Source organism: Didymella exigua (genome assembly GCF_010094145.1).
Source record: "Didymella exigua CBS 183.55 unplaced genomic scaffold M421scaffold_21, whole genome shotgun sequence".
Classification (NCBI taxonomy): Eukaryota; Fungi; Ascomycota; class Dothideomycetes; order Pleosporales; family Didymellaceae; genus Didymella; species Didymella exigua.
The window spans coordinates 210593-236725 of record NW_022984795.1 but is presented as its reverse complement, the minus strand read 5'-3'; the positions used below and the strand labels follow the sequence as shown (position 1 = coordinate 236725).

Genomic DNA, 26133 nt, shown 5'->3' with positions numbered 1-26133 from the left:
AATGGCACAAATGTAGCCAACGACAGCTATGTATGAGACACAGTCGCCGCCTCTTGCGTGAACAGGGCGCATGTTTGCTGCGCGCATCAGGCATCGGGTGAAGGCATCATTCGCCAGGGGTCGCCTACGCTCCGCGGCTGATTCGCTTACACATGCGTGCGCAAGTGGGTCTTCGTTTGCTGTCGGAACATCATCTATCTGGCGTGCAACATCATCAAAAACAGCGAGTTCACACGGTCTTCTCTGAAGGACCAGTGGCATGTTTGTGGAGGGTTGATTAAAAGAGATTCAGACTAGTACGGCATGCCCCTCGGCAAGGGCGTGCCTTTCCGCGGGGAGATCCGCTCTTCGCTTCACGAGTCATTCACCTCTTCTGCTCGACCATTATCTCGATATCAGTCTTTAACATTAATCCGTTGAATCACCTCTAAGCAATCTACATCATCAAAATTAACAGTCACAGGCGTCCTGGTTGTCCAGCGAAGAAGTAGTTGCCAAAAGTCGCCAAATCAGTTCTGACAAGCTCAGCGCAGGCCGCAAGAAGACCTACGGCTTCGCGCTTTGGTTTATCCGCATACTCGAGACCGTCGTCAATTTGAGATCGATACGAGGTATTGACAGCGTTTGGTCGGTATATCCCGGTCTCGAAGTCGCAAGGCAGTACTGCACCCTGCCTCCGGAGCTTCTCGTTCACGCCCGCCCAGTGATCGAAGTCGATGAGAGGGCATCGATCTCTGTCATCCTCAATGAACACTCTCTGCCCTCGAACCAACGAACAAACCCCATGCGGCGAGACTCCATTTCGGTGCATCCATATTCGGATCTCAGGATCGACATAAGGGCCCCGGAAAGCCTGTCGCAGCACTTGGTGCTGCCTCTCGAAAGGTAGTCCATAGAAGCCTCTGTACATCTTGCCAGCAAGCTCGCCAGAATCAATCCCAGGCGTCCTAAGGACAGGCAGGTCCAGCGTCTCCGCAAGCTGCTTATGCAGTTGATGGACAGTCACCCGCGGCACTTCTCCATCTGCGAGATTCATGGTGTGGTATTCAATCGATAGATCTGTGATTGTTGGATGACATATCCTCATTGAGACTACGTGGTGTGCAGTTACAACGCAACATCTGTGTTGGCGACAAACAGGACTGTACTCCCTCTCCCACGTGTCCTGTGAGTGTCATGAGCGACACGCGCCTCCATGTTTGCACGTAACAACGTCTCATTCATTTGATCCGTCGCGTTGCGAATGTTCATATGCTAAAACTGGGTATCGCATTCAGCCATTGGTTATCTATGACATGCCCAATGAGTAAAGTGCTCCGAACACAAACGGCCTATACTCTCGGCGTCCCCTTGTCGAAATTCAATAATCGTAAGTCTACTTCATACTAAGATCTCATTTGCAGACCCAAAACTCCACCGCAGCTGACCCTCCACCGTTACGATGTCGCAGGCAGACGAGGCAACGGTTTGTCAGTTCCAGCCACGCCTACATTAGCTGATTCCTTACCTTCAAGCATCGACTCAGAACCCCCAACAGCCATCATGCTTCCTCTGTCTTTGTGACGGCGGTCAAGGAAGGATGTCCTGCCCATGCTCCTCCACTCAGCCTTCTTCAGCTCACATCTAACTCTTGCCTTAAGATCCGCATACTCATCCTGCTCCAACAGCCACCTCACCTCGTCAGCAAGCGCGTGCGTACCCGACATGACCTGCTCAAGTATGAACCACAATACAGCATCACCAAACGGCGTGTCCCTCAGCGTCTCTTCGTAGCCGCACCAAATGAGCTCAATATCCTCATCCGTGATGAAGAAGCGCGGACTACCCATGAAGTCCCGCACCACAAGCTTCTCCAGATGTTTGGCATCCGCATTCAGGTAGAAGAAGCGACATGCCAGGGAAGTGGCGATACCTTCCTTGACGCTGGGCGGCGTGCGAAGCTCACCAGTAGGTCGCACGGAGCCGTGTCGACTCCAGCGGCGCATGTAGCGGATGACGCGGATGATACCATCCTTGGACGCGTGCGTTGGAGGCACTCGGATGGTGTTGCTATACAGAAGAGAGTTGACGGTATTTTCGCTACAGAAGTACCTGAGCATGTCGATGGATACGGCTCTGACGTATACTTCGCCAGTATCCCCGTTCACAATGTCGATCTTGGGGCTTTCGAGTAAACTCCGAAGAAATTGCACGCTAGATGTCTTCGCATTGCCGTACATTGACTTGCCAGGGTCTGCGACAACAGTGATCTCTGCGCGCTTTGAGGTGGAGGATGACCTGGTCCTGGCCAATGTGGGACGTTTGCTGTAGAGAGGGTCAGAGCTGGAGCAGGCCGCAGTTGAAGCGTCTGACACGACGGAATTGTCGACACTAGAGACTGATCTCTCTGAGCCACCCGATTTTGGAGCCGTCACTGTGTTCTCCTTGGGTGAGGCAGGCTCTGCGCTCATCGAGCTAGTGCTCTCACGACCATCCTTCATGGTCCTTTCAAAGGTCTTCCACAGCTCCAAGACATCAAGATCCATAGCTTGAGAACCAGTCACAAGATTCCCGTTGTATAGGCAGGTATTGCCCACATCATTAGCAGTCATTCCGATCTGGTCTCCGCTAACAGCCGAAGTGACAGAGAGAGCAAAGTAACTGTCGCTGGCGTGTGTTCCAGGCGTGCCATGTACGAGGAACCCATGAGGCGTGTGTGTGGGTCCCTGTGGAATTCGCGGCGGACTGTGTGAGTAGTCTCGCAACACAGCCGGTCTGCTGTCTAGCGGTCGGCCACGCGTGCGGCAGTAGTCCACAAAGCTCCACATCAAGGGTGTCCAAATTCTGTTTTCAGTAAGACTGTGGACATCGAAAGGCGCAGAATCGTTCATCTTTGTGTCATGGTACTGTGAATGCGTGCGACCGATCGTCGCAATCACATTTGGCGCACTTGACTGTGAGCTGTGAAACCGACTTATTTACACTACGTCGATTGCAATGGCCAGATTCCGTATCGAACGATGCCTAAAAGCTGGCCCAAACACGTTTCAGAAAGCTCTTCTGCTGAATAGATTCGATGTTCTCATCCTTCGCTTCCAGGTCCTTCCGCATACCTGAATTGAGGTCCACCTCAAGACTCCTCCACCACCTAGTCTTTTTCCAGAACTTGTAGACGAAGAAGATGATGCCAAACAGCGGCAGGAGAATATAAGCATCGACGAATGTACCAGCGTCGAATGGTGACAGCGTAGTCCAGCCCTGAACAAATGCAAGGAAGACGTTTGCGAAGAGACCGAAGTAGGCATTCCATGGATGTAGCGCAGCTCTGAAGGGGAGCTGATCGGGGAATCGGCCTTGGTCCTTCCATGCTTGACGGAATCGGATGTGCGTGAGCGAAATACCTGCCCAGACCAAAAAAGTCGATACCCCACTCAAGTTAATGATGTAAGAATACGCCTTACCACCGCCCGTGGAGATGTTCATCATACTCAGGACACCGAACAAGTTGGTGAGGATGATGGCGTATACGGGCACTCCGCGGCTGTTGGTCCAGCCCAAGAATGCTGGCGCACCGCCGTCTTTCGCCATAAATAAGATTGTACGGGAACCAATGTAGATCGAACTGTTGGCTGCGGATATGACTGTGATGAAGATGAAGGCGTTGATGAGATGCACACCCCCTTCCCAGCCAGCGTTTTGGATCGCAATAGTCATTGGACTCTTCAGGGCGCGACTCTCGCCATTGATCAAGCCATCTGCGTTTGCTGGGCAGGTGAGACCGAAGAAGAAGGCAACACCCATGTAGACGAACAAGATGCGCCAGATGACCTGTCTGATGGCTAGTGGGACTGCAACACTTGGGTTTTTTGTCTCGGTAGCTGCAACCGCGACAGCCTCCACGCCAACGTAGAAGGTCGAAGCGAAGACGAAGACCTGTGCGACTCCTCTAAATCCATTGGTGAATGCTCCTGGGTCTCGCCAATACCGAAAGCCAAGCGCTTCGTCTTGTCCAATCAGTCCACCAGAAGCGTAGATGATTGCGAAGATGAAGTAGGCACAGAGACCGAACAGCTTGACCAAAGCTAGCCAGAACTCAGCTTCGCCGAAAGACTCGACTCCGATCATTTGGAAGCCCAGGAACGCAAACCAAAAGATGAGGAAGTATCCCCACAACGGCACCTTGTCGCTCCAAAATACTAAAAGCGAGGAGATAACATTGTACTCGTTGGCAAGCACGCATCCCCAGACTAGCCAATAGTTCCAGCCCATTGCGACTCCGAAAGCTTCGTCCACAAAGCGTTTCGAGAGGGTGATGAAGGCGCCACCGGTTGGATAGAGTGTCGTCATCTCGCCCAAGGACTGCGTGATGCTCCATGCAATGATACCGATGATACCGAAGCCAATGATGAGGGAAGCAGGACCTCCATTCGAGAGCGCACCACCAGTGCCGACTAAGATACCAGGACCGATAATTCCCGCCAGAGCCATCATCGAAAGATGTCGAGTCTTCAAGCCGCGCTTCACTCCCAGCTCAGGGTCGATGCGCTCAAAATCTTCATCATGCCCGTGATCGACTGTTGGTGATATATGCCCTCCAGGGTTCTTCGGCGAGTCGAAGAGCGCCATTTTGAGGTTTGCGATGCGTTGTGAGAGGTTTCTAAGAAATCATAATGGATCCCACTGTGATTATACCGTCTCGAGTATTATCACCTTGGCAGCTGCGGGTCTAAAGTGCTCGGCAGTTCTAGTCCTGTGGTGGCTACTGCAAACGTAGGGTTGACCAAAGGCATGGTCTACCGATGACGCGATTCAGCCGCCTGAAGTCGTGATGTCGTGAAGCGACGAGGGCGTACATATGTAGCGCGCACATCGGACTACCTAAATCGCTGGGCATGGAGTCTCAAATATGAAAGGCCTGTACAAGAGCACAACATCGTTATGGTGAGTAATTGTGGACTGCTAATGCCCCGTGGGGGTGATAACGAGCGGCGCCGAACGTGGGACTAGTTTCGCCTGTCGCGTCATCGCGAATCCTTCACGGAAGTTCATGTGCATCCCCACGGGCAACCGCGACCGGACATCGTCTCATCGCATCAGCTCTTTTACAAGACATTCTGTTGAACATCTCTCTTTCTTGCCTGGAAGATCTCCGCAATTTCCACAATTTCCTGACTCCATGTCTGCAGTTGGCCGTAAGAATGGAGAGTAAACTAATTCGTCTAAACGTAGATCATAGTAAAGGTGGTACAAAAACCCAGTAATCTCCAGCTACTGCAGTTGAACTGAGCCTGTCAGCTCTTCTTGGAGCTGGTCAACAGCTCTGCTCCAGCGCTCGCCTAGTGCTTGCGGGCAATCTCCATACGCTTCTTCAGCCTGTAGGCGACGGCTCGCTTCCTCGCAGCAGCACCTTGGGTAAAGGCAACGCTGCCACCGAAGGGACCAGCAGCAGCACCGTTGCGGACCCTCATGACGCAGACGTTGGGGGTTCCGGCAACGGTAGCGTCACAAGTCATACCTGCAGGCATCTGAACCTTCATCTCAAACTCGGTGCTGGTGGCCAGAGAGATACCCTGGACGCCGAGGCCGGGCACGTCCTGAACAACAGTCGCAGGCTGCATCGCAGCTTCGTCGGTCTAATGCTCGTTAGTATTGGAAATTATGGGTGGAGAATCAACGACTTACTCCTCCACTGGTGCCATCGACATCGGCAGTGAACGGACCGGCGCCATCCTGGTTGATCTGACGAAGAGTCATGGTGACTGTGCCATCGGTTGCGCAAGTGGGCAGACCACTGCTTGCGCCCGCGCCATTAGCAGCAGCAACACGAGCCTCTGGTGGGCCCTCAGCCTTGGTGCCACCTCCACCGAGGAGACCCGCGATACCAGTTGCACCAGCGGCACCTCCAGCACCACCAGCACCTCCACCGAGGAGACCTGCGATGCCACTTGCACCAGCGGCACCAGCGGCACCAGCGGCACCTCCAGCACCTCCAGCACCACCAGCACCTCCACCGAGGAGACCTGCGATACCACCTGCACCAGCGGCACCAGCGGCACCTCCAGCACCACCAGCACCTCCACCGAGGAGACCTGCGATGCCACTTGCACCAGCGGCGCCTCCAGCACCACCAGCACCTCCGCCTCCGAAAAGGCCACTCAAGAGCTGGCGCCTACGAGCACCAGCACCGGCACCACCGCGACCCTGGGCGTTCTGGGGTATGTCGTCCTCGACGCCCACGGCGCCAGAAGCACCCTGGTTGGTTGGCGGAGCAACTCCTGTAGCAGCCCCCATGAAAGCCGCGACCATGACGGATGCATCAACGGGACCATTGCCTTGGGTACGTCCTAGAGGTGTTGCCTTTCCACTGGCGATCTCGCCATCACGAATGATTGCGGTGTCTGCCTGGGATCCGCAGCCGCTTAGAGAAGTCAGTTTTGTCATCGAGTCATCGAGCATCAGCTACATACTTGGAAGAGCAGTCGCGAGGCGTGCCGTCAGCCACTGTGAGACCGGGCATGCTCACACCGTTGGCTCCCTGGATCTCAGTGACGACACCGTGGGCCGAGACCGAGGCTGCCAGAGCGGCGACAAAAGCGAGCTGTGAGATATACATGATTGCTGATTACGTGATCGAGCTCAACTCGAATTGGTAGACAGGAAGGAAGTACAGGAATAGGATTACGAGAAAGCACCAGGCTGAAGAAGGAGGTAAGAAAAGAGGAAGTAGTTGCTTGCTGATGATCAATGGCCAGCCGCCGACTACGCATACTCTTATACCTGCCTAAGAGCCTCACCAACGCCTACCGAGATCTCGCGACGATTACACCTGCCGACCAATGACTTCACGACTCCACTCGAGAAGCACAAGACAAGCCTCGTCTTCCCTGTCTTCCACAGCGGCACATCAAGATCACCATGGCCATAAAGCAGAACCTGCTTCAGAAGCGCCAATTCGATTTTCTTTCTTAGAAGCTAAATGTGCTTGGCTACAGCAAAGCGTTTCCCTGCTCGCTTGGCTAGGGTAGTTGATGACTTTCGCAACTCCTGACAGGTGCCGACGTCCGACACAAGGTTTCATTTCGTGCCTGGCGGATAAGTCTGAAGGCGCCAAGGCATATCCGATCAATGCTCGTTGCCGGAACATAGAGCACTCCCTTGCCACAGCGGCTGATGTGGTACCGGAGAATAGGAGCGCACTGCACGAATATCATTTCTTGCATTTACCACGCAAAGTCGCATTCCATCGAGCGAACTTTGACTTCGAGCAATGAACGAGCATCGCTTTTACTGAATTGCTCTATCTACATTGATGTACGGGCTTTCCAATAACAGCGACAGCGACAGCGCCACACACCCATCACTCAAACTCTACCCAGCGCGCATTAAGCTGTCAGATCTGCCACAGACAAGTTCAGATAAGCAAAACGGCCAAGGACACCTGCCCCTACCACGGTCAATTTTCCGCATGTCATTTTTCCGTATGATTGCCATGTTTAAGTTTTCAATTTCAGCGTTCCAGGATATTGGGGTCGGTTTTTCTTAGTCCGCAGCGGATGCAGTGTTGCAGCCTCGTCGCCCTAGTGTTTCAGCAAACACCTACCAGGTTCTGCATCCCCGGTTACACGGGACTTTTGACGATCTCAAACATTTCATGCGCAAGATCTGAGGTTTTGAATGAGGTTTGCGTGCCTGTGCTCCTCGAAACCGCGGCAAATATAATTCCCGAGTTAGGCTCGCGAGGGACTGTGGCTTTGCTGAGTGAGTGGTGGAGGTGGAGAAGGCTTGGAGCAATAAGCGGGCAACGCGGGCACTTGGACTGCATCACAATTTCACCTCTGTGGAAGCCTTGGAGCGAATCTTGCCAGCACAGGTCTCGACTCACGCGATGGTTGCCGCCTATCCGAAGGGTGATCCGGCAGAGCTTCGACCGCAACAACAGGCTAGTTGCAATGCAACTGCGAGACAGGGTTCTCGTCACGATTACTCTCTTTCAGGACATCACAATTGAACAGTCGTCAGGTGGATTGAATAGGGTGGGACTCAAATATATTCTTAGCCAGGCATGCCTTTATTTCAAGCGAGGAAGGCCGTGAAGGGTTCCACGGTGACATAAGACCAAAGCTGGCAGTGATCCCGCTGTAGGCATCATGAGGGGACTACAGGCTCATTGTCACACGTTAGGTACACGAACGCTCCTCACTTCTTCGTCACGCCACGCGCTACGATCCGCCTCCATCGGGAGGTAAGCACCTCGTATACGCTTAGAGACAATATCGATGTGGACAAAAACTGGAGCAAGATATCGTATTGACAAGGGTCGCTGTGCTGCGTCAGCAGCTCGTGCAACCTTAAATGGCCACCGCCTCTCAACCTCGCCTTTCAGACGGCGGGAAGACTCCTTGATCGCTATAGAGGGATTCGTAAAGCTATAGTCTAGCTGATTGTGGAAATTGTTAGGAGGAATCGTTGCATCCCAGTTTTCGTGCAGAGACGGATGAGCGTACCGACGAGAGCATCAACATTATCGGAGCATGAGCAATGGATTGACTACAAAAGGTCGGTCCGTTGCTTTCATATCTTTATCACAGTATCTCGGACTAATATTTTCTCACTTCACAAACAATCGCCTCATTACCACCACCAATATCAAAATCTGACTCGACACCATGCACCTTTCCACCCTTCTTAGTCTGGCCACTGCAGCTGCAGCTACGCCCCTCGCTGCCCGTCAGGCGACTAATCTCGCCGATCTGGCACCCTGGAAGATCACCAGCCTCTTCTCCTACAAGCCATCCTCGCAACCCGGGCCGGACAAGAACTCCCGCATCTCGCTGCGCATCACCGATCCAAACACCATAAAGTTAATGCGGGCTTCGCGCTTCGGCTTCGGTGTGTTTCAGACTCTGACGAGCGACTGCACCATCTCTTGGGTCTATCTTGAGGATGTGCCGCCATTCGGCGAGGAAGTGTTGTGCGTCGCTACGGGCGATGGGGCGAGTGCATATGGGAACTTCAGTGTTGTGCTGCAGCCTGGCGCGGGAGATGAGAACGTGCTAGATTTCAAGATCAAGTTAGTGGAGAGGCGCGAGGTCTCGATCCTAAATCACTACTTCTACCGTCAGTTCGAGGGTGGAATGAGCTTCAAGGCTGGAGAGAACTACCAAGGGAGCTGCAGCGATGCTGGTGTTTGCGCTGGGCAGTTAGCGAGCGAGGCTGAGATACAACAAACGGTCACGGAGAGTGTTGGTAGCTGTGAGGAGTACGGTGGATGTGCTTAAACCACAGAGGTGTGGCGCGGTCATGGACAAGGATCACCGATCAGGACCAGTATGTATTTATAGACAACCTCTTTCGGAGTTCATTAACCATTCTTTATACTCTACCTTCATGGAATCTTCACTCAAATGATGACAAACTTCTCTCGTACAAATATCACGCGTAAGCGAGACAGCCGCCACCCTGCCTTCTTCGAACAGAAGACCAAGGGCTGTAGCGGCGAAGTGTCTATCGACGATCTACGCCGCGCGTGTGGGGACGACACAGCAGAATTCTGCAAGCTCCTCAAAGCGATAACCGGAAACGCTGGTCAAGTCGAAGGGACACGCCCTTACTGGAATGGTCTCTGTCATGGTGTTGAGGCATTGGTCCGTCAGCTTGGTTGTCCGTGTTCTTCATACCCTTCTCTGCCGGCTTTAGGCTATAGACTCTCGAAAAGTTGGAAGTCTATCAATGATTGTCCGCGAGTGTCCCGCCGCCCGATGAACAATTTGCAGAAAATCAATTTTTTTGGTGCGGCCGACTTCTCCAGGTACTGAGGGCCCTGGATACGTCAGTGTACGCAAGTCAGAGAAATTACATATCGGGAGCCGGGAATGCTGTCCCTGCTGAAAGTAGGAAGCGCAAAAGTCTGAAACTATCCTTCTCCATAATAGCGGTGCAGTCAGATGCCTAAAGTCCAGGGGTGTGTAATGCGCCTATGTCGTATTGCAGAATTGGCATTCAATAGTTCTGCGGACGATAATAGTTCATAGAGAAATATGTTGATCGTTCCGCCCGGAGGAAGTTCGAGTATTGGCAGCACCGAGGTAGGTGTTGAACTGAGGGCGCTGGCGCTGCGGCTGTTCGGGGGGAACGGTAGACGTTGATCATGAGCAGAGCTGAGCTAGTGCTGTCCCACAGAGCAGCCAGGGACATCGATTCTACTTGGATGCAAGCGCAGAGGAACCAAAATATTGCGATGACACGGAACGCCCGGCCTCGTTTGTCAGTGATTGATATTGTTCGTCTTCTTCATGACAGAGTCATGATGTTCGTCTGCAAGTGGTTCAAATACCCTCCTGCATGGCCTCGAGCTCATGCACCAATCCAAGAAACTCCAAAGACCAAGCCCAGTGACTGAGCGAAAGTACTTGTACAAGACGCTCAGGTAGACGCAAGATAGCAGAAAGACTAGTAAATCGTTGACCAAAGCCAACTCATAGCGAGAAATCCACCCATATATGTAAGATGAGGCATTCGTTTCGTGTATCAGCAACGATACAGCCAATGGAATTATCCGGTAGAATTGATCTACTGGGCAGCAGGCTGATCACTCTGAGCACCGCCACGAGGCCCGCCACGACCGCCACGGAAGCCGAAGCCTCCACGTCCGCGACCACGGCCCCTGCCGCGACCACGGTAGCCGCCACGGAAGCCATCAACACTACCTTGGCCGAAGGTCTCCATATTCTTGTTTCGCTCAGCTGCGCGGAACTCCTGACCCCGGCGGCCGGCAGCCTCCTCTCGATCCTTTAACTCGGAAGAGATATTGTCAAAGAAGCTGGAACTCTTGTTGTAAGAAGTAGTAGGGATGACGACCTCCTCTGAAGCTTCAGCAGTACCAGTCTCTCCGTTTGCAGTTGCATCGATAGTCGACGGCGCGGTTTCGCCAAGCGGTGATCCTGAGGCGATAGCTTCCTTCACCATGTCCTGCTTGTTGTACTTGGCGTTCGCGGCATCGAAGTCATAGTCTGTAGTGGGCACGTCCATCTTTGGCTGCTGCTGAGGCTGCTGCTGGTGATGAGAACCGCCGCGTCCACCACGACCGCCTCGGCCACCTCGGCCACCGAATCCAGCGCCCTGTCCAGGGTTTCGTGGTTGACGAGCATGCTGCTCACGCTCACGCATACCTTCCACCTTCTGTGCGAGGTTGTTCATAGGGTCAGATGCCGGTGCCTGAGCCTGACCACGGTTCTGCAAGTGGAGTTTGGCCATTGCCTCGGCCACGGCAGCGGTAGCCAACTGAGTGGCGTTGTTCTGCTGGTTAGTAGCCTGCTGAGCCTGCTTCACGGGGGTATGGGCCTGCTGTTGTGCTCGGGAGGCTGACTTCTTCACATTCGGACTGGCGATAGGCACGGCCGGGATGATACGCCCACCCTTGGGTCCACCTGGCGTCTTCTGCGCACCACCCTGCTGAGAGGGCTGGGTGTGCGGCGGTGCCAGAGCGGCTGCGACGTCAGGCTTGGACTCGACGGGTGGTGGGGGAGCTTGCTTAGTGGCAGCTGCGGGTGCAGGGGCTTTTCCAGCCTGCTTTGCGTCCGCCTTGGGCTCTGCGGGTTTGGCTGAACCGTCAGCCTCGGCGACGCTAGGCTGGGCAGGGGATTGCTCCTCCTTCGAGGGCGCACCACCTGGCGCACCGTCATGAGGGCCTGTTGGAGGCTGGTTCTGATTCTGGAACCCAGGAGGACCAATGGGCATGTTTGGGGGGAAAGGGCCATGAGGGCCGTTAAAGCCTTGGCCAGGAGGGAACCAGCCTGGCGGAGGCGGTCCGTAAGGTGGCATACCAAAGCCGCCAGGGCCTCCAGGGAACGGCCCCGGACCGCCAGGGAAACCACCCTGGGGAGGGAAGCCTCTCCCATATGGACCTGGGCCACCAGGGCCGAAGGGAAGGTAGCCGCCAGGGGGGAACTGCCCTTGCTGTGGGAAATTCGGCGGCCCTTGTTGCTGGCGCTGGTCTTGTGGCGCGTCCTGACGCGACTGGCCTTGCTGTACCTGTTGCGCACTCGAAGTTAGCCAGGTGTCTCTGTGGAGGCTGAACAATAGGTGGCTTGTGTTGAGGTACTCAGAAGGAAGGCAACGGAAGATATCCACACGGTTTTGCGCTCTCGGTGGTTTAAATGATTTACATCCGAAAATTTTACATCACTGGACCAGAAGGTGGGAAGAGGGTAGTGTAGACTTACTCCGATAATGGCGGGGTCCTGGGGCATGGCAGGAGGGGCCTTCTCTTTGATCTGCTCTTCGATGCGCAGATCCTTCACATCGCTTCCTCTGAACACGATCTGCTCGTAGATGACATCTGAGGGCGGGTATTCGTCCTTGCCGCCCTTGCGGCCCTCGGTACCGAAAGAGCGCACATTGTCTAACGAGACTGTGGAGGCTTCTGAGTTAATCTCAACGAGTGTACCGACATAGCTGCGACGCGTCAGTGTGTGCGCCCAATGGCTCCTCAATGGACGCTTACTAACCGGATATCGCTCTTGGAGATGAGCGATATGCGAGAACTACGCGTGGCACGTCAGCGGGAGCTCCAGCGTGATGGAACCAGCTGCGACTGACCCGATGAACTCGGACATGGCGGCGGACTGGGGTATCAAAACACGTGTAAGAGATGAACTGAAGCTCAATAGAAGAAGGAGAAGTAAGGGAAGTCGTACGGTAGTCGTGAAGAAGTGATGTTAGGGTGGCTGTGGTGTGAAAGGGAAGAGCTTGTGTGAGAAGAGAAGGAGCGATCGTGGGGCTGGTAATAGAGGGTCTTGGCGGTTTCCATTAGCGAGCTCTGAGCTTTGGCACCGCTGTGACCTTTACCCCACACCTCATGCACTGCCCAAGCTGTTCGCAATGAGTGCTGCTGGAGCTGAAGCTTGCGCTTCTGATGGCATAAATGACGTATACGAGGCGCTCGAGAGCTACAACTGGGATGACGATGTCGAGTTCCAAGCTGGTCTCAGTGCCATCCTCGGCAGCAACAGCTCGCCTGAGCAAGCCGCCGAGCTAGCCTTGCGAGCGCGTTGCTTCTACTATGCCAGGTACGTAGTTCTTCGGATTTTAGGCACACTATGCTGATTGTGCACAGAAAGTTCAGTACCACTGTTGATTTCGAGGGATACAAAGCGTACCGTGACGCACGTGGTCGACCCCCACCTCAAACGAACGGCGTGCAGCCGCTCGACTTCAGCGAGTCTACCTTCGATGCACCGAGTAGCGCAATGCCAGCGCCTACGAACCCAAGTGAACCTCCTGCGCCGTACCCCACCTCATTCGCGCATATTGTAGAGCTCATCACGACCGGACAGCCGATCCCGGGCATTAAGGAGATACCGAACACTGTCTTGGAAGGGCAGGGCACACAGGCTGAGAAGCCGAAGAGGAAGAAGCCTTGGGAGAAGGACGAGCTTGCAGTAGCAGCAGAAGGCGCATCATCAGCTTGATGAGAGCCGTATGAGATAACAGCAATGCATATCACCATGATACCCAGTGGACCGCCGTCACTTAGAGCTTGTCTGGACAAGCTCGTATCGTGTACAGATTAACAAAACTATATAAGCTCTCTGCAAGATCTGCTAAGATCCACGTACCAAGAATGTCGAAACATTGGGTATATAGCAAGACCGGAAACCATGCACCAAACGCCAATTTACAAAACGGCCTCGAGAATTCTTTCCTTCAGATTCTTGACTTCCTCTTGGCTCTCCCACAGCTTCCTCTGCGCTGCTTCGAACTTCGACTTCCACGCTGCTGTGGCGTGTTGGCCAGGCTCAATGCGATCTTCATGTGCACCTGCCCGCGTGTCCTTGGGTTCGGTGTCTTCGGCAATGGCATGTAGACCCTTTGCTGTCCACTCTCCGGACAAGCCACCAAACGATACAGCAAAGTAGACATCGAATGTCTCTTTGACTACTCCTGAGCCGTTTATGCTCTCGGTATCGTCTTCGTTGTCATCGATGGGGCTCTCGTAACCGTCCCCTCCTACACGAAAACGTGCGCATTCAACTCTCTTCACACCTCCATTGGGCCCTCCAAGAGCAATGCCCGAGGCATTGGATAGTCCAAGACAGCTGCTGATAGCAATGCCCAAGACATGATCGCTCATGACCTTTGATGGGGACTGTCCAACTGATGGCTTCGCATACAGGGGCAGAAGAACTGCCGAAGCTAGATTCTTTGCTTCATTGCCCCTGAGGCGTTTTCGCCGACCCGTGAGTGGGGCGCGAATGAGCTCAGCAGCTAGAGCACGGTTGAGTACCTCCAAAGATATGGATGGCAGCGAGTTTTGCGCTGTTGATAATGTAGTCTCGCTTTGTAAACGCGGCGGTGGCTGAGGCCGTGCAGGAGTCTCGATTGGAGTGAAGTGCCCATGGAAGTTGTGATGACTGGTGGTGCCAAAGGAGTGCGCAGAGAAGCTACGATCAGAATTAAAGCTGGTTGCTGAGGATGCTGCAGCGGTGCTAGGCGTAGGGTTTTCTTCACCGTTGACTAAGACAGTAGGAGTAATGAGGCGGACAGGGTTGCCAATGTTCTGCGGTACCTGTAAACTCAGCCGTTGTCTCTGGGTCCCGCCGGCACTAATGACCGGCGACTCTCCTGTGGAGGGTGGCAGTGCTGATGCTGGAGTCGGTGGGAAACGGAACACTTGTCCAGGCGGTGGTGTTTTGGATTGTGGCCGCTCAGCGATCGGCGTCAAAGCGGTGGAGTGTCGTTGCTGATCAATAGGTATGCCTTCTCTGCTTGGATTGACAGGAAAGGTGACGAATGGGCCATCTCTGGTGGAACGATTACTGGGAGGTCGCCCTCGTGGTTTTCCGCCCGGTGTTGTACTACTAGCTGACCACGCAGAAGAAACAGCTGGTCCGTGACGGCGCCGTGCGCGCGGTCTTGCACTCGAAGGTGTCACTGCTGACTGAGGTTCGTCGAAAAAGTGATGCGCAGTTGAAGGAGTCACAGCTGATAACGGGTGGGGCGTCGCTGGTTCCTGAGAGTTCAATCGCCAGCGAATATGTTGTCCTCCCGACAATGGTGAAGCAGAGTAAGGTGTCAAGTTTTCTTGCTGCTTCAGACGATGAGAAGCATTCAGGACAGAGGCAGGGGTGATTGCAGATGCTGCGGTCCATGGGTCATGTGGGGTTAAGAAGCCACCCATGTGATGGTCCGGATGGGCGCTGGTGGGATATGCCGACTGCGGTTGCAGCGCGTTGCCAAACGGTATTGAAGTGTCGAGTTGAGGTCGCTTGCGTGCAGGAGTGTCGATCTCGGTTTCCATCTCCTCGTCTGCATCATCAGCTTTACGTCGCCCTCTTTTTGGTTTGAACTTGGGGTCAAGTGCTCGAATAGCCAAATCTTCTTCCAAAGGTACGCCATCGCGGCCCTCCTCCGGGAAGGGGTCGTGTGGAGGAGGGATCTGAAGATAGTAAGGATGCTGCTTTCCAAGCATGTATTCGAAGAAGGCATCAATGTGCATAGCGCGCATCCATCGCTGCAGTCTGTTAGCATATGCCCGTTGATACACGTCGTGAATAGATATGCGAGAATCAGAAAAGCAATCTCAGTAAAGCTCGACGACAGTGCAGTAGTATGCGCGAAGTGGCACCTGTCACATGACGAGCTCTTTCAGCACGAATAGCTTCACGATAGCCCCTTTCCCTGATAGATCGTGCGTCTGCGCCGCGCTCCTTCTTACAACGTGGCTTGCTCAGGCTGATCATCGGCCACGCTCGCAGATGGTCGGAGACGTTGAGAAGCGCGCATCGACTGTGCCGCATGGCTGGGCAGCATAGCTCCACATATGTACTGACTCAAAAGCAAAGGGGTGGGCTATTTAGACCTAGCGTAAGGTGGGCGTGCGGCAATTGTGCAACCGAAGAGATTTTCAGACGATTTGGAAATGACGTGGAATGATTGTAATGAAAGTAATTTGTCTTACCTTCAATCTCACAGAGTACTGCTGGACCTTCTGCGTACTCTGTCCTTTGTCGGTATCCGGTAGTGATACCCCGAGGTCCAACGCTAATTGAGTCCAGGTCTTGATCTCTCCGGCACTGAACTTCCCTATCAACTCGAACAGTGACCATGTGCTGAAAGCATTCCCATCGCTCTTTGGGGGTATTCGAAACAGCTTCACTAGCTCAGAAGTGTCTGTGGAGTGAGCGAAGCTCGGATTGCAGTACAAGATAAAGCTTGCGAAAGCGTTATCGATGGTCTCGTCTGACACGTCTTGCGATGGAAGTGAGCGGTCGTCGGGTGTGTAGCTGCTGGTTGCTACGTGCTTCGTCTGACTGTTCGGCGTCGCTGCAGCGTAGCGCGGGGAGGCATCCGTGGGTGTCGGTGACCTGCGCGCCATGGCTCCATAGAAGCCAAGGTGCGCGCTGCTGATCGAAGCATTGCGGGGCTGGAGCAGGTGGTTGTTCGCAGAATGGGAGATGACAGACAAAGGCGCATGTCCGTGAGGGCTGGCACCTGTGCTTCGCTCAAGGCCCGGATCAATTGCTGGTACACCAGTTGAAGGGTGCCGAAATGGTGAGAACGCCGGGTTGCTGTTGTTCCCCGCGTGCTCGTAGTTGGCTGAAAGATGAAGGCTATGATCCGAATCTGGCTCGTCGCCATAGTCGACTTGCATTGTTTGGTAATTACAGAGGCTACCGGGGCCTGTCAGCGCTCCATTCGCGCTCTGTGAAGTCTACAAATCGAAGTGCGAAACACTCCCGCGCTCAGTATGGAGATGCGCGCAACGGAGCTCAGGGCCGCGAAACCAGCGCGAGGATGTAGAACGGATGGACGCGATGCGCCCAGCGCTGCAAGAACCTCCAGAGGTCGTGTTAGAGTTGTCGCGTCGGCGCGTCTGTATGAAGTGCTTCAGGCGTGTGGGTGGGAGGTAATTTGCGTTGTTACGGCGGCTCGAAGCTGTCTGATTTACCCCTTCGGGCACATTTGGGGGCAACCTGCAGCTGAATGGCATGCTAATTATAGCCCACGGCCATCCCGCCTGTTCTGTGATGGTCTGCACGAGGCGTCACCACTCGGGCGGCTGTGGTTGGTTGCATAACCTGCCGAGGGAGACTCGACCACGCGACTGGGTTATGTTTCTCATGCACAGTTTCATACTTGTTCACATGGAGCATTTTATACGAGATACTGCCATAATTTGGAGACTATAGCAGAAGGTGAGTTTGTCAGACAATGTGAGTTTGCCAAAGTCAATCATGCCAGATCACTCCAAAAGAAATTTGATGCGAATGCACAATCGGCAGCTACGCAGTGGGAGAGACATGCATGAAGTAGACAAATTGACAGACCTCCCTTCTGAATTTGTAGTTGCGACAGACGAATAGTTAGTCAGCTTTGTCTCAATCCAACAAGCCACAAACAAGCCACAACTCACGAGATTCTCCTCGAGTCTCACGATTGTACCTGAAGATACTTTCAGGACGCCATCCAGGATAGAGAGGAGGTGCCCACAGTCGTATAGTCAAATTTGCATACTATACATTAATCTGATGGTGCTTGAGTCGAGGCTGAACATGATGAGTGCTCTAGCGTGATCCGCCGGCCCCACATTCGATCAATTAACGCGTCCGCGTCTGTCGAACGCGTCGTCCCACGTTTTGTCGCAGCAGTCAACACTTCACGAAACCATGGCTTCAGAAAATCGATTACGCAGCCGACAGGCGCGTATGTACCCGAAGTCTTCCTCCAAATCCAACATCATTGACACTTTATAGACGCCCCCGGCGCAACCTACCTCGCCTACACACCGAACGGAAAGAAGCTCATAACGGCTGGAGTGGACAACTACTGTCGTGTGTTCACAACTGGCTCTGACGATGAGCCGATTACCGTGGACGATTGTCAAGAGAATAATGCGGCGGTCGTGGCTGGGGTACGTACAACCAGAGGGTATGAACATACACAACGACTGAGCAGCATCGCAGAACGGCTTCTTCATCACCGGTTCCGAGGACGGTACAGTGAGCAGGTTCTCGCTCGAGGGCAATAAGTTCGAGGAGATTCTTGTTAGGACAACGCTACCTGTTCGAGATGTAGCGCTGAGCCCGGACGGAAAATGGATCGCGGTTGCGAGCGAGTATGTGACGAGGTCCTCAGCTGTTGTGTTAACGCTAACGCTCTCAGCGAACTCTCGGTGAGCATCGTCAACACGAAAGATATGACCAAAGTACGGACACTACGCGAGCAGCCACGTGCAGTAAAGCACGTCTCGTTCGACAAGAAAGGCGACCACCTGGCAATTTCCTGCACCGATGGCAACATCTATGTATACAGCCTCGAGGGAGACGAGCCTGAGATGGTCAAGAAAGTGGATGGTATGATAAAGAGCTTGGAGACCGAGTCTGAGTCGAGCTCAAGGGTGCTATGGCATCCTGACGGCAGGGCCTTTGCTACACCCACCGCACTGCGCGACGTGCAGGTCATGTCAACGTACGACTGGGCAAGACAGCGTGTCTTCAAGACGAGCCATACAGCAGACATCACAGCGGCAGCTTGGTCGCCCAATGGCGCACTTCTTGTCACAACTTCGCACGATCTAGACATGAAGCTGTGGGATACGAAGACACAGAAGCTGCTGAAGATCTTCGGCGATATCAAAGCGACTATCTTGGCCATGGTCTGGCATCCTAGCGAAAACACTTTGTCGTACACAAACAACGAGGGCGAGCTGTTCATCCACACAGACTTCGTACCAGAGGAGCATCTGCCATTGCTCAACAAGCCGACTGTCTCAGCACCTTTCTTCCACGACCCCTCAGAAGGCCGAGCCGGGCTTGCGCCTGCACCTCAGGCGAATGGCACGACACGAGAACTGCCAGGACGACCACGGCAAAGAGATGGCACACCAGATTCTCTGGATGACCTTCTCGGTCCTGACTTTAGAGATGACGAGGCGAGAGATGACGGCGACGAGGACATGGAGGACTTCGTTGTTGATGACGACGGTGCAGGCTACGCACAAGGAGTCAATGGCCATGGCAAGCGCACAAGTGACCACCTCAATGGCGTTGAACCGTCAGCTAAGAAGCGAGCAACCACCAGCTCTCTGTTCCATCCACAGATCCACGAGCCTTTCCAGCCAGGCAGTACACCGTGGAGAGGTAACAGACGACTGCTTTGCTGTTCCTTGACTGGCAACGTAGAGACCGTCTCCCAGGAAGGCCGACACCATACCGTTACTGTCAACTTCTACGACCAGCATACTTTCCGCAACTTCCATTTCACAGACATCTTCCTCTATGACAAAGCTTGCCTCAATGAGAATGGCACACTGTTCGCGTGCCAAGCTAACAGCGCCGGCGATGGCAACCCAGCGATGATCTACTATCGCCCGCATGAGACATGGACAACTCGGACAGACTGGCGCACCAATCTTCCTACGGGCGAGTCTGTGACCGCAATCGCACTCTCCGACTCCTACGTCTGTGTAACAACCAGCACAAACTACGTGCGCATCTATTCTCTCTTCGGCCTTCCCATCCGCGTCTACCGCCAGAAGTCCTCACCAGCTGTGACCTGTGCCGCATGGCGGGACTATATACTCACCATCGGCAACGGGCCCGTCCAATCGGATCTGTCAACACAACTGCTCTACACGATCGAGAACATTAAGCACGACACCATCTACCAGGACTCGGACATCCTCGCCTTGCCCCCAAATACAACCCTCGAGTCCGCATTCTTCTCAATGTCAGGCGACCCATACATCTACGACTCCTCAGGCGTGCTGCTCACGCTGCTAAACTGGCGTACAAACGGACAAGCGCGCTGGGTGCCCATGCTAGACACACAGCAACTCTCTCGCCTCGCGACAGGCGGGAAAGAGGAAACATACTGGCCTGTCGGCGTCGCGCCCTCATCTACCGGGGAACAGAAGTTCCACTGTATGATCATAAAGGGCCGGGAGCGGTATCCGTCCGCGCCGGTACCGCACCTGAGCGAGTTCGGGATGGAGATCCCACTCAGCAGCGCTATTGATAAGAAGGCTTTGCTCGGTGCTGACGCAGAGGAGGGGAGCGATGACGAGGATGCGGGGCGGAAGAAGGGTGAGACGAAGCAGCAGGAGCATGAGCAAGCGTTTATCCTCTCGTCCACGTTACACACGCAGCTCTCGTCCACGCTGACGCATACACGGCCATCGGCGGACCAGAAAAGGGGTCTCACGAATCTTGAGGTTGCGATCGATCGTGCGCTACTGCAACTTCTCGGCCTGGAGTGTCTCGCAGGCGAAGATCATGGTATGAAGGCGCTGGAGATCGTGAGCCTGATGCGCAATGCGAATGGCAAGATGCTCGATCTGGCTGGAAAGGTTGCTAGCCGGTATGGGAGGGATGTGTTGGGAGAAAAGATCAGGGAACTTGCCGAGAACAAGGCTGCTAGTAGAGAGGATGACGACGACGAGTATGTATGAGACTTTGTTCAACGGAAGATTGACTTTTGTTTTGTTCAGCTGGACTTCAGAACGAGCAATGTTCGATGCATTTGATCTCAGAGCAGACATCTCCACGGATGCAAGTGAAGCAATTTATCGTGCATTAGTAAGAGAGTAGTAACAGAGAAAGAGGACAATCCATCCCAAGACGCTTTGATATGTAAGCTAGCAGTCCAACATAACTCCTTTGCTCGCCATCGCCAAAATGCGGTGTTGCTTCAAAAGCGTAGCTCCGACAAGAACAACCAATGGTAGTGATGTACAATCGGACTGCTTTTCACAACGCCGCCGCGCTCAGCGCAGAAACGCTTAGTACTCGGCCTCAACACCATCCTCGCCCTCAAGCGAGTCGGCAGCAACCTCCTCGTAATCGCGCTCAAGAGCGGCCAAGTCCTCACGAGCCTCGGAGAACTCACCCTCCTCCATACCCTCACCAACGTACCAGTGGACGAAAGCGCGCTTGGAGTACATAAGGTCGAACTTGTGCGACAGAGCAGACCAGGCCTCGCTGATAGCTGTGGTGTTGGACAGCATGCAGACGGCGCGGTTGACGCCAGCGAGGTCGCCGTTGGGGACGTTCTGGGGAGGCTGGTAGCAAATACCGATCTTGAAACCAGTGGGGCACCAGTCGACAAACTGGATGGTGCGCTTGGTCTTGAGGTGGGCGATGGCAGCGTGGGTGTCCTTGGGAACGACATCTCCGCGGTAGAGCAGGCAGGTGGCCATGTACTTGCCATTGCGAGGATCACACTTGACCATCTGGTTGTTGGGCTCGAAGCAGGCGTTGGTGATCTCCATGACCGAGTTGGCCTCGTGGGCAGCCTTGGCGGCGGAGACAACGGGTGCGTACGCAACGAGAGGGAAGTGGATTCGGGGGTAGGGCACCAAGTTTGTCTGGAACTCGTTGAGGTCGACGTTCAGGGAACCATCGAAGCGGAGCGAGGCTGTGATGGAGGAGACGACTATTCATTCTGTCAGCCTTGGATGTCAGCCGATAAGAGAAGGAACATACCCTGAGCGATGAGACGGTTCAGGTTCTCGTAGTTAGGGCGCTCAATGCCGAGGTTCCTGCGGCAGATGTCGTAGATGGCCTCGTTGTCAACCATGAAGGAGCAGTCAGAGTGCTCCAGGGTGGTGTGAGTTGTGAGAATGGAGTTGTAGGGCTCGACAACGGAGGTGGCGACCTGCGGCGCAGGGTAAACACAGAACTCGAGTTTGCACTTCTTGCCGTAGTCGACAGACAGACGCTCCATCAGGAGGGCACCGAACCCGGAACCTGTTCCTCCACCGAAGGAGTGGAAGACAAGGAAACCTTGCAGGCCAGAGCAGTTGTCGGCGACGCGGCGGACCTTGTCCAGGACCTGGTCGATGAGCTCCTTGCCGACTGTGTAATGACCACGGGCGTAGTTGTTGGACGCATCCTCCTTGCCGGTGATCATGTGCTCGGGGTGGAAGAGGGAACGGTAGGTACCGGTGCGGACCTCGTCGACGACATTGGGCTCCAAGTCGGCGTAGATGGTGCGCGGGACGTACTTGCCCTGACCTGCATTGCTTGTCAGACGGGGTGCGCGATTTGCAGCATGCGGGCAGCCGTACCAGTCTCGGAGAAGAAAGTGCTGAAGCCATGGTCATCGTTCTTGGCCTTGCGCTCCTCAGTGAGGTAGCCATCGGGCTGAATGCCGTGCTCGAGGCAGTAGAGCTGCGGTGGTGTGTTAGCATAGTTGCCTGAGGCGGTCAAGGCACCCGTTATTGCCCCCTCCTTTTCGCATTGCGGGCGACGGAGAGGTGCAGACGGCGTGCTGCAGGCGTTGAACGTACCTCCCAGCATGAGTTTGCGATCTGGCAACCGGCCTGGCCGACTATACGCGTGCAGTGTTAGCATCAACAATTATCGCCAGGATGTCCCGCCCAAGACGGGGCGGCCAGGGCGCGTGCGCGTTGTGGGGGTATCATACCGTTGAGGGAGATGACTTCTCTCATGGTGTTCTTAAGAAGCGGGTATGAATTGTTGGTGGTGAATGCCTTCTGCGCAGGAGCTGAAGGTGCTTGACGGGAGACTGCGGGTGGGGAGCAGCGGAGACGGTGTGTCGAGTGTTGTGTTGGCCGTCGAAGATTTAGTGTGTTTATCGACACGGAAGGAGCTAGCGGGTAGCGGAGGCAGGCACGGGCCCCTCCTTCGAGATCTGACAAACCACAACAACCCCGTCTAGACAACGACACCCGCTCGAGTGAAGCTCTGCGTAGCCCAATGAGCCTGCTCTGGCCCACGTGAGAGCATGCAGCTGCAGCTATTCAATTTCACTCTCGAGCATCGTGCTGCCCGCCAAACATGCGCGTCATAGCTGCCCTGCTCTGCATCGTGTCACAGGCTTGGAGGGTGAATGCCAACGTCGAGAAGACAATCTTCCTAGGGCCCGGCGCTGTGACTCTGTCTGATGTTCGCCCCAGCTTGGACGACCTGCGCCTGTACTCATTGTCAAGTTTCAATTCTATTCTGCCAACGCAGCTCGCTGTGCAATTCCCTTCGAAGGCGGAGCCCCACGGCCCCGAATCCTGGTATCTCCTGAGCGATTTAGAGGAAGACAGGAGGTACGAGGTCCGCATATGCTGGCCGGCAACCGTGAGTTCGATACTCGAAATGTTACTAAGAGCGCACACTGACACCTATCAGTCGCCGACCGACTTCTGGCTTGACACCTACACTATCACCCAAGTATTCGATACTCCAGAGCTCGTAGCTTCTCTTGCAGCCTATACTGAGCGGCTCTCACAACCTGAGTCTGATATCAGCACTGAAAAGACGAAGGCAAATAGAGGCGAGCAATCACTACTCTTCCTGCGAGTCCAGGCAGCAGCGTCGTACTACTCCACTAATCGCACGTTGATGGACTACCCCCCACCAGTCGATGTCGATATCAGTAAGTCTTGAAGACCTTGTCGTGTAGTCAGCAAACTGACCTGTCTAGTCCTCGATCCATTCCTTCTGAACATCCTACCACGCTCTCTCGCACCGGTCGGCATATACATTACGGGTGTCGCTATTGCAGCGTGGTTTGTCTCAGGTTACATCTACCGCTGGTTGCTCTCAGTGGTCGAGGATACTCCCGCAAAAGCGCATACCGATTGAACCGCGGTTCTGTTGCAAGAATTAAACGCGCAGATATCATGGCTGCGGCCGCGGGCGCACCACCTCCACCTCCACCTCCTCCACCGCCGAGAGGCGCGTCCTCTTTCGAACAGCTTCCCGCTGAGCTTCTACTGGAGATATGGGAACACCTCAGCGTTAACTCCTCTATGCAGTTTGCGCTTGCACTGTTTCCGATATTGCGCCACCATCACCTTGTACCTCAATTGACATTGCCGACTTGCATGCGCATAACACGCGAGAACGCAAAGCGTCTTCCTACCGGTGAAGGCAACACATTGGTAGTAGCGAGACTGCCCATGGAATTGTGGCTGCAGATTGCTGAGTATGGGAACTCGAGAGATAACATCAGCCTCTTGTTCGCTCTCGCGGGTCAATTCTTCCAGTTCCAGGAACGACCAAGTGAGGAGACAAAAAGAAGGCTGTATACATGGACTCGGCGAAAGCAATAATAATGGCATGTTCATCTGCATTGTTCAACTCAAAAAGGGTCAGCAGCAGTAGCAGCAGCTTGCGCAAATGAAGAGAGGATTCTTCCCATGCTCTTAGTGTCGCAGTAAACTAGTTCGAGATATTGCTGCAGAGCAAAGGCCGGCCTGGCCATCGGATATGACGGTATAGCCAAGGTGATTGTTGATGTGAGCTAAGCTGAGCATGGCAAGTATATTTGCTCCACGTCGAAATCACAAAAGACTACTACTACAAGTGGTGATGTCTCTATGAATTGCAGGTTTCCCTTCAACATGCTTGGGGTTTCTGGCAATTCGATCTGGGAAGCTCTAGGGAAGACAGCCGTGCTTGCCGTGAACGGGGATGACGTAAAACAGCTACACCCCACTTTTGGCACTTCAAGATGTCGCTATGTAAAACGCGACTCGCCTAGATCACTGCAATACTGTAGCCAATCTTTCGACTTCCAATACCATTGACAATCGCCGGTATCGGTATACAACCCTGCTAGACTAGAAATCTAAATAATCACAACTTCTACCCCTCCTCATCCACACTCACTCAAAACCTCGAAGGTAGCAACAATGGCGAAGCTTGACCTCACTATTCCCAACCTTAGGCTCAATGACGGAGCTACCATGCCCATGCTGGGCTATGGCACAGGCACTGCGTGGTACAAGACCGGTGAAGAGTCCAAGATTGACCAGAGCATCATCGACGCTGTAAAGATGGCGATTAAGCTTCGGTATACACACCTCGATGGAGCAGAGAGTACGTCAGCCTCAGCCGGCAATGTGGTGTCGGGCTACAAGGACTTGAACGAAACTGACGATTGAATAAGTGTATAAGACAGAACAAGAGTTGGGAACCGGGATCAAGGAGTCTGGCGTTGATCGTGAGAAGCTTTTTGTAACAACCAAGGTTGACAATGACAACATTCACGATATCGAGAACGCCCTGCATATCAGTTTGAAGAAGCTACAGCTGGAATACGTTGATCTGTAAGACGACTGCTTGGGAACCGCTACTCACTACTGACTGGACACAGCTACCTCATCCACCAACCGTGGTTCGCACAGACTGATGAGGACATCCAGAAAGCGTGGGCGCAAATGGAGGCCATTCAAGCCAAGGGCCTGGCAAAGTCAATTGGTGTTTCCAACTACACCTCAGCTCACCTCAATGCTCTCCTGAAGACGGCCAAGGTGGTTCCTGCATGCAACCAAATCGAGTTTCACCCTTACCTGCAGCGCACCGAGCTCCTCGCTCTGCACAAGCAGCACGGCATCGCCACTGCGGCCTACGGTCCTCTTACTGCGGCCACAAAGGCTGCGCCGGGGCCTCTGGACAACTACTTTGCGGCCCTTGAAAAGAAGTACGCTGTCGGCGCAGGCGAGATCTCCTTGAGGTGGTGCATCGACCAGGACATTGTTCCTATCACCACATCGTCGAAGGAGCAACGACTCAGCGACTACCTTCGTGTTGCGACTTTCAAGCTCACACCGAAAGAAATTCAGGAGATCAACAAGATCGGACAGCAGAAGCACTTCCGTGGTTTCTGGCAGAAGAAGTTTGAGGATAGCGATCGAACATAGTTGTAGTGCAGCCAGAACGGAGCAGACATTGGGAGCGAACGTAGCGATCAATAATAGGCGTTATACTCCATCTTTGTCTCGACCTGCGGGGTCTACTTGAACCTGGATGAATCATGCTAAACTCTAATGCGCTTCTACCTACACAGGCGTCAATGTCACATGCTATACGCGAAAATGTGCCAAACTCTGAGTTGAGACTCGGCACGTATATACCCGACGTATCTCATGCCTAATCCTCGTGGTCGTGCATTTAACATGCGTGGGTGAAGGTGCATCACGTAAGCTTGAATCGCGACTCCCTGAAAGCTTGGCCAAAACTTTGAGATCCCGCGTCCAGCTCCAGCTCCACAACCCAACCTCATCGCGCACGCAAACCCTCTATTGCACGTACTATCGCGCGCGAACTCAACGCCTAGTAGTATCTAGACGATTCTGTTACTGCAATCTGTAGAATCGTTCACGTTGTGCAACTGTGTAACGCCTGCCTCGAGGCC

The 26133-nt window shown here is 54.0% G+C and overlaps 12 protein-coding genes across 12 annotated transcripts; 5 read left to right on the top strand and 7 right to left on the bottom strand.

Moving 5' to 3' along the window:
* Positions 1-457: 457 nt before the first annotated feature.
* M421DRAFT_6873 (uncharacterized protein) lies at positions 458-1036 on the bottom strand (the record flags this gene model as incomplete). Its single annotated transcript, XM_033596546.1, has 1 exon — positions 458-1036. The coding sequence occupies one exon, from the start codon at positions 1034-1036 to the stop codon at positions 458-460; it is 579 nt and encodes a 192-aa protein (XP_033446852.1).
* Positions 1037-1353: 317 nt separating this feature from the next.
* On the bottom strand, positions 1354-1863 carry M421DRAFT_422575 (uncharacterized protein). The gene has a single exon (XM_033593210.1). It carries the CDS (start codon positions 1827-1829, stop codon positions 1437-1439), a length of 393 nt encoding a protein of 130 aa, XP_033446851.1. The 5' UTR covers positions 1830-1863; the 3' UTR covers positions 1354-1436.
* Positions 1864-2552: 689 nt separating this feature from the next.
* On the bottom strand, positions 2553-4931 carry M421DRAFT_422574 (uncharacterized protein). The gene has a single exon (XM_033593209.1). The coding sequence runs from the start codon at positions 4603-4605 to the stop codon at positions 3004-3006; it is 1602 nt and encodes a 533-aa protein (XP_033446850.1). The 5' UTR covers positions 4606-4931; the 3' UTR covers positions 2553-3003.
* A 384-nt stretch (positions 4932-5315) lies between these two features.
* On the bottom strand, positions 5316-6592 carry M421DRAFT_67361 (uncharacterized protein; the record flags this gene model as incomplete). The annotated part of the gene is made up of 4 exons (XM_033596394.1): positions 5316-5612; positions 5662-5879; positions 6087-6397; positions 6447-6592. The coding sequence occupies 4 exons, from the start codon at positions 6590-6592 to the stop codon at positions 5316-5318; spliced, it is 972 nt and encodes a 323-aa protein (XP_033446849.1).
* A 1989-nt stretch (positions 6593-8581) lies between these two features.
* M421DRAFT_422571 (uncharacterized protein) lies at positions 8582-9341 on the top strand. The gene has a single exon (XM_033593208.1). It carries the CDS (start codon positions 8646-8648, stop codon positions 9255-9257), a length of 612 nt encoding a protein of 203 aa, XP_033446848.1. The 5' UTR covers positions 8582-8645; the 3' UTR covers positions 9258-9341.
* A 1207-nt stretch (positions 9342-10548) lies between these two features.
* M421DRAFT_93839 (uncharacterized protein) lies at positions 10549-12593 on the bottom strand (the record flags this gene model as incomplete). Its single annotated transcript, XM_033598150.1, has 3 exons — positions 10549-12009; positions 12201-12432; positions 12577-12593. 3 exons carry the CDS (start codon positions 12591-12593, stop codon positions 10549-10551), a joined length of 1710 nt encoding a protein of 569 aa, XP_033446847.1.
* Positions 12594-12858: 265 nt separating this feature from the next.
* Positions 12859-13448, top strand: M421DRAFT_67074 (uncharacterized protein; the record flags this gene model as incomplete). Its single annotated transcript, XM_033596369.1, has 2 exons — positions 12859-13046; positions 13094-13448. 2 exons carry the CDS (start codon positions 12859-12861, stop codon positions 13446-13448), a joined length of 543 nt encoding a protein of 180 aa, XP_033446846.1.
* Positions 13168-16894, bottom strand: M421DRAFT_422567 (uncharacterized protein). The gene is made up of 2 exons (XM_033593207.1): positions 15938-16894; positions 13168-15490 (listed from the first exon to the last, which is right to left on the bottom strand). Exons 1-2 carry the CDS (start codon positions 16628-16630, stop codon positions 13655-13657), a joined length of 2529 nt encoding a protein of 842 aa, XP_033446845.1. The 5' UTR covers positions 16631-16894; the 3' UTR covers positions 13168-13654.
* Positions 16895-17513: 619 nt separating this feature from the next.
* M421DRAFT_211214 (tricorn protease domain 2-containing protein) lies at positions 17514-20593 on the top strand. Its single transcript, XM_033588226.1, has 4 exons — positions 17514-17682; positions 17733-17890; positions 17943-18094; positions 18142-20593. Exons 1-4 carry the CDS (start codon positions 17646-17648, stop codon positions 20426-20428), a joined length of 2634 nt encoding a protein of 877 aa, XP_033446844.1. The 5' UTR covers positions 17514-17645; the 3' UTR covers positions 20429-20593.
* A 165-nt stretch (positions 20594-20758) lies between these two features.
* On the bottom strand, positions 20759-22429 carry M421DRAFT_67325 (tubulin nucleotide-binding domain-like protein; the record flags this gene model as incomplete). Its single annotated transcript, XM_033596392.1, has 5 exons — positions 20759-21411; positions 21462-21992; positions 22046-22148; positions 22268-22308; positions 22405-22429. The coding sequence occupies 5 exons, from the start codon at positions 22427-22429 to the stop codon at positions 20759-20761; spliced, it is 1353 nt and encodes a 450-aa protein (XP_033446843.1).
* Positions 22430-22658: 229 nt separating this feature from the next.
* M421DRAFT_211157 (uncharacterized protein) lies at positions 22659-23749 on the top strand. Its single transcript, XM_033588224.1, has 2 exons — positions 22659-23367; positions 23416-23749. Exons 1-2 carry the CDS (start codon positions 22779-22781, stop codon positions 23574-23576), a joined length of 750 nt encoding a protein of 249 aa, XP_033446842.1. The 5' UTR covers positions 22659-22778; the 3' UTR covers positions 23577-23749.
* Positions 23750-24628: 879 nt separating this feature from the next.
* On the top strand, positions 24629-25639 carry M421DRAFT_102335 (aldo-keto reductase family 1 member C13; the record flags this gene model as incomplete). The annotated part of the gene is made up of 3 exons (XM_033586760.1): positions 24629-24815; positions 24886-25045; positions 25093-25639. The coding sequence occupies 3 exons, from the start codon at positions 24629-24631 to the stop codon at positions 25637-25639; spliced, it is 894 nt and encodes a 297-aa protein (XP_033446841.1).
* Between the last annotated feature and the right edge of the window lie 494 nt (positions 25640-26133).

Excerpts from the sequence above, each read along its gene's own strand:
- M421DRAFT_422575 (XM_033593210.1), bottom strand. The coding sequence starts at position 1,829 with ATGGGTAGTCCGCGCTTCTTCATCACGGATGAGGATATTGAGCTCATT.
- M421DRAFT_422574 (XM_033593209.1), bottom strand. The coding sequence starts at position 4,605 with ATGGCGCTCTTCGACTCGCCGAAGAACCCTGGAGGGCATATATCACCA.
- M421DRAFT_422571 (XM_033593208.1), top strand. The coding sequence starts at position 8,646 with ATGCACCTTTCCACCCTTCTTAGTCTGGCCACTGCAGCTGCAGCTACG.
- M421DRAFT_422567 (XM_033593207.1), bottom strand. The coding sequence starts at position 16,630 with ATGCAAGTCGACTATGGCGACGAGCCAGATTCGGATCATAGCCTTCAT. Across the intron at positions 15,491-15,937 it reads AGTACTCTGTGAGATTGAAG|CGATGGATGCGCGCTATGCA; the intron begins GTAAGACAAATT and ends AACAGACTGCAG.
- M421DRAFT_211214 (XM_033588226.1), top strand. The coding sequence starts at position 17,646 with ATGGCTTCAGAAAATCGATTACGCAGCCGACAGGCGC. Across the intron at positions 17,683-17,732 it reads ATTACGCAGCCGACAGGCGC|ACGCCCCCGGCGCAACCTAC; the intron begins GTATGTACCCGA and ends GACACTTTATAG. Across the intron at positions 18,095-18,141 it reads TGGATCGCGGTTGCGAGCGA|CGAACTCTCGGTGAGCATCG; the intron begins GTATGTGACGAG and ends TAACGCTCTCAG.
- M421DRAFT_211157 (XM_033588224.1), top strand. The coding sequence starts at position 22,779 with ATGCGCGTCATAGCTGCCCTGCTCTGCATCGTGTCACAGGCTTGGAGG. Across the intron at positions 23,368-23,415 it reads ACCAGTCGATGTCGATATCA|TCCTCGATCCATTCCTTCTG; the intron begins GTAAGTCTTGAA and ends TGACCTGTCTAG.